Genomic DNA, 5,768 nt, shown 5'->3' on the forward strand with positions numbered 1-5,768 from the left:
CAGATAGATAGATGGATAGAAAAATAGACAGATAACCAGATAGACAGACGGATGAGTGCACGGGTGGGCAAACGGGCGGACGGACGTGTGATGGATAGACAGATGGATGTTAGAGAGACAGACAGACAGATAAACAGAGCTCCCGTTATTTCCTTCTCATAATCTGTATGCCACCACGAGCCATTTTGCTGCGTCACTTTGGTGTGTCCGATTCTACCTGCTACAAATTTGTATTTGGTACAAATGGTTCAAACTTTTCCCTTATGTTTATGAATCTGTTTATTGTTTTGCCTGTATTTTTCCACTCATTGTTTTTTTTTCAGTCCTTGAATTGGTTGCAGTTTCCCCTGGGTCATGGACTTATTCTGTATACTTTACCCACTGCTATTTTGTCTCTCGTCGTGCCCCTCTCTATTGCCCCCTGACCCATTGTTAATATTATTTTCACGATTTTGCCCTTCCAAATATTGTACTTCTGGTTCACTGAAGGTCACCTATTGCAGCACACCGATGCTGTGAGCTGTTTTCATTGTTTGCTTTTATTAATTAATTTAATAATTGATGTAGCAGGATATTTCACTGCTTCCTTTAACTGCTCTCTGAATTTCGACTGTGTTGCTACATAAATAAATGTGTTTGTGCAGCAACTTAAATCGCGCAGCATATATGCAATGCCTTCAAAAAAATAAAATGAAGGTGCATCGAAGCCATTTGCAACATTAAAGAAATATAAAAGGTACACCAACCACAGAAATATAAAGCTCCCAGATATGGTGAACAGTAAAACTATAGAATTCCTTCTGCTCTCCATTTCTGGATCATTGCAATTATCTGCTTTTTTCTGACCCCTTAATCCCTTGCGGACTCGACTGGCCACTAAAATGTGTCTGACAGTCAGAGCGTTGAGCAACAGAATTAACCCGAATGGCATCAACGGGGTTAAAATCTTTTCAAAATGTCTAAACCCAATCCATCTGGGGTCAGTGAAATAGCTTGGCTTATTGGAACAGTACCATGGTACGTTGTCGAGAATTATTTTAGGTTTAAATCTAAAATAGATAGGAATATTTTTCAAAACGAACAAAGTGCTAGTTGTCCCTAGAACGACGGACGCAGTTTTCTTGGTGCAATATTTTGATGCTAGCTTTTGGCAACAAATGGCAACAAATCTATCAAAAGTGAAAGCGACTGTGAACCAGACAGAACAGTCTGTGGCTGCACGGATCAGGACATAGCGAACACTACACACAGGCGTTATTGCGAGGAAATTCAGTGGGAAATAATAATCATTGATTCGATGGAGAATGACCTCAGTAATAATGACCAGTAGATCCGCTATGGCCATTGCCATCAGGTAGCACGTGGTACAACTGGAAAGGCCGCATTTCCCTTTGGACAGAATGATGATTGCCACTGAGTTAACTGCAAATAAAAAGAAGGAACAGACATTACAAGCCACCAATAAGCACCTTCCCTTTCTGCACAGAGCATACTTTTCTTTTTGCAGCAATGAAGCGTGCATGGGGATTCCGACGTTTCCAGATTCCCTTGCAAACTCAAAACACTTCCTCAATCAGAGAAAACGATTCGTTTCGGGCCATTCTCTGGATTCTGGAACGGAGCTGTTGATGTTTCAATGTTTTATATTCAGAAGAATAATAATGTTAGTATTCAGGCATGATCAAAGTGCAGCATTATTTTCCACATGGGAGATTACTAAATTAAGAGAAGTTGTGTTCTTTTTGGATCGAAAATCTTTGCCTATTGTTTGTGTTCCTATCTTCAGGTGATTTTTTTTGTGGTGCAGTTGTATTATTACGGAAGTCACACCAAAACTGTGGAGGTGTGCATTCGGTAAAAATAATGTTTCTCTATAATATGGAGACGAGGAGGATAAGGGGTGACTCAACAGAAGAAATTCAAATTTTTGAGGGGTTTGAGATTTTGAATGTGGATAAGATACCTGTAACACTTATGAGGCTGTGCAAACCTAAATTTCATCAAAACTAGGCAAAACTATTTATGAATCCACAAAGATATATATTTCACAGGCAATCTTTTATCCCATGAGTGGAGTAAAAGTACATTTGCTACGACACAGAATCATAGAGTACTGAAATTATGGAAGGAAGCCTTTCGGCCCATTATATAGCAACTGGCTCTCTGAAAGAATATTCAACCTCGTATCAGAACCATGACCTATCCCCGTAACTTTACACTTTACTGCTTTTAGTTTGCATGCTGATTTCCGATTCCATGCCTTGAAAGGATATTCCTCTATCACTTGTTTCATGGAAATTCAATCCAGATTCCAGCAACAGTCTGAGTGAAAATAAACTCACATTCTCTTTCGAACTTTGTGCCCATTATGTTGCATCTCTTCTCTAGTTTTTGCTGCTCTCTCAGTTGGGAGCAATTTCTCATTATTTTGTTCTATCTGTGTCCCTCGGCATCTTGAACAACCAGATCAAGTGGCGTCTCAGCCTTATTTCCTCTGCAGATGATAGACCACTCTCTCCAATCCATCAAAACAGCTACAGTTCGTTTGGCTTGGAATCAGGCTTCTGAATTTCCTCTATACACTTTCCAAAGCCTTCACATCCTTCTCAAGTATTGTACACGTACATGGACGGAGTGTATTTCAAATGTTTATGAAATGTGAAAAAATGTTCACGGAGTGAGTTTTCACCACGGCGAGGAAGGAATGGAGATTAGACCAGCTGTAATAAAGATAGACTGAGGACAAAATAAAGATTGAAGTAAATCAGTTGGGGCGAGTTTCCATGTTTTAACATCCGAAACTTGAGTATTACAGGGTCAGAGATATTAATGTTTATTTCATGACATTTGTAGAGATAACCTCTTAAAAACACTGCGCCCAGGACCTAATGATTATCAGGACCAGACTTGGGGAAGAAGATCAATCGTTAGAAGACAATTCGGTCATTGTCTTTCCTTAGTATGAGTGAAGTTTCTTCCCAGATTGAATTATATTGTCCATTGACAAGTCATTATCTGCCCTCCAGTTACCACCCCAAACACAAGATTATTTTAACTTGATAAACATTATTTTTTCTCATTACTGAAGTCAGATGCCACATTCTAATTGGTCATCATATTCAGTATAACTTTTGCCAACTCGTCACCTTGGAAATTCATGTTCCTGATGATTTTTTCCCCCTACTTCGATGTTTGGATCAACAGAAACAATATTCCACTGAATCCAACAACTGAAAGTCATGGGTGAGATGGAAATAGTTCTTCCAACACAACACGACTGCAAGAATAATTCAGGAAATTTATTTTCTCCAGATGATTTATTTCATTAGAATCCAACTAATTTTGTCACTTCAATGTAATGCAACATGACAAGAAACAGATTTATAGCAGAAACAAGCTTATGCATAGTTACAGTATATAATGTGTTTTAGCTACGTACCAGGAACACCAACTAAGGCAAGCAACAGATAGAATATTTTGCTGAACAAATCAATAGGTAGATGCATTTTCTGCGTGGAATGGCCCTCTTCCTTTGCTGAGCAAGTTATTCCTCTGAATTAAAATCTGTAGTGACACGTCCCTGTGCATTCACCTTTATGCATTCCCTCGATCTCCATGGAGATACAGCTGTTGCAAAAGTGTTCTAAAAATTGCTATCTTTATATTAGAACAAACACATTAGGACAACGGGATAAATTCCCTGTGGATTGAATACACGAGACGCTGAGACTAAATTGAATCAATGTTTTTTTTCATTTACTAAGCAACCGTCATTATATGCAATGCATATTCATAACTGTAGACTATATTTAAAAGCAAACGAAAGTGATATCATTACCCTCCAACCACCATGACTCCCATGCCTTGACCTCATGTCAGGAGTGCAAGGACTGGGAGTTGAATGTCCAAAGCTACTCAGTATTCTAAAAGATTATAGATGGTAGAACACGAGCTGGGGTTGCTTTACTGGTTAAATATAATGTCAAAGCTCTATGAAGAAATTATATTGGCATTAAAGACAAAAATTTTGGTTGTATCAGGATGGAAATAAAAAAAGAAAGAACATTCTGGTCAGAGTAAGTTGAGGGCCCCGAGCTTTAATTCCAAAGTAGGGTACAGTATATAACAATAAAAAAAAATGCTCCTGAGAAAAGTGCAGCAGGAATCACGGGTGATTTAAATATGCATCTTGACAGGATTAGTGAAATTCGCAAAGAAAATCTCCCTCTTAACGCCAGCAGTTATTCAGACAATATCTCCCACCGAACTTGCATTGCAGGTGTTCTGCGCCAAATGTCTTCTCATTCTATCATTAGAGTTCACTAATCATGATTGAAATCATCCCTTGTCCTCCCGAATTATCAACATCAACCTAATGATACAACATTGCTATCTTTCACATTTTCCGTATACTCAGCTCGGCTCACCTCATCCAGGAATGTTTCCATTCTCTTTAGATGATACGGTTCTTGCCGTAAACTTATCCTGAACGAACTCTGGAAACTCTTGCCCACTTCTGCCCTTTACAGTAGTATTAACACTCACGTGTAATCAAATAAATGAAGTCTCAAAATATAACTATCAGTCAAGCCTCTTACTAACGTGTAAATTCCTCATAAATGTGTTCATCTTTGTATTTCATTCCATCGGGTGACATGGACAGCGCACTGGGGGAAATGGACGGTGGAAATTGAAAAGGAGAGAAAAGGGCCTGAAATGTACTCGGGCCAAACAATCCAAGTTTCATGCATCTGAGGCCTGCAGTCGAGAGGGTGCAGAGATACAGTCCATATTATTTATTTCAGAATCGCGATTCTGAAAAATTCAATGTTTTGGAAAATGGCACCGTCACATGTCTGTCCATGAAATGAGGGAGACAAAAAACAGAAAATTCCTCTACAATTGGCCTCATATCTGTCATTGGGCAAATGCCTGAATTCATTAAAGGAAAGAGCAGCAGGAAATTTAGAAAATCAGAACACCATCCAGATTAGGAAATATGGTTTCACGAAAGAAAATTATGTTTTAAGGATTTACTGGAATGCTCTGAGGATTTAGCAGAAAGATTCGGTCATGGGCATCAAGTGAAGTAATGCATTTGGACAACGAAACAAACAAGAATTCGTTAATGTGCCACATAAAAGGTTGAAGGTCTTCGTGTTAATAGATTAGCCTGGATATCGGATTATTCACAAACAGGAATCACAGAATTGGGATAAACAGTTCATTTTAAGGTTAGCATAAAGTAAGTATTGAATTCACAGAGATTAATCCTTGTGGATCACTGACTTGCAATCAATATGAATTAATTCAATACAGTCAACTCTTCTGAAAATTCCAAGACAGGTAGAAAAGTACATCGTTATGAGGAGACACAAAGTTCCCGTGTAGATTAAATGAAGAGGTAAAACTTGGACATGTTACACACAGTGTGGGAAAATTGAGGTTGCCACATGGTTCGGAAGAATACAAAAGCAGAGCATATTTCATATTGAAAGCCACTGCAGAATGTTGTGATATAGAGGGGCAAGGATGTCCTGGTACACGAATGACAAAGTCATAGAAACATAGAGGCACACGGTGCAGATCATGGGAATTCGGCCCATTGAGTCTGCAAAGATTTTCTAACAGAGAATTTTACCTCGGCACACCAACCATGCTTTCCCATGGCTAATCAATCTAACCTGGTCTCCTTGAGAAAATAAGGGACAATTTAGCATGGACAATCGACTGAACCTGCACATCGTTGGCTTTTGGGAGGAGACCAA

The 5,768-nt window shown here is 38.9% G+C and overlaps 1 protein-coding gene across 1 annotated transcript; it reads right to left on the reverse strand.

The window, feature by feature from the left end:
• Positions 1 to 526: 526 nt before the first annotated feature.
• On the reverse strand, positions 527 to 4,657 carry LOC145351354 (putative G-protein coupled receptor 139). The gene is made up of 2 exons (XM_080200970.1): positions 4,603 to 4,657; positions 527 to 1,422 (listed from the first exon to the last, which is right to left on the reverse strand). Exons 1-2 carry the CDS (start codon positions 4,655 to 4,657, stop codon positions 527 to 529), a joined length of 951 nt encoding a protein of 316 aa, XP_080057096.1.
• Between the last annotated feature and the right edge of the window lie 1,111 nt (positions 4,658 to 5,768).

This window comes from Carcharhinus amblyrhynchos, chromosome 13 (assembly GCF_965287045.1).
Source record: "Carcharhinus amblyrhynchos chromosome 13, sCarAmb.v2.hapA, whole genome shotgun sequence".
Taxonomy (NCBI): domain Eukaryota; kingdom Metazoa; phylum Chordata; class Chondrichthyes; order Carcharhiniformes; family Carcharhinidae; genus Carcharhinus; species Carcharhinus amblyrhynchos.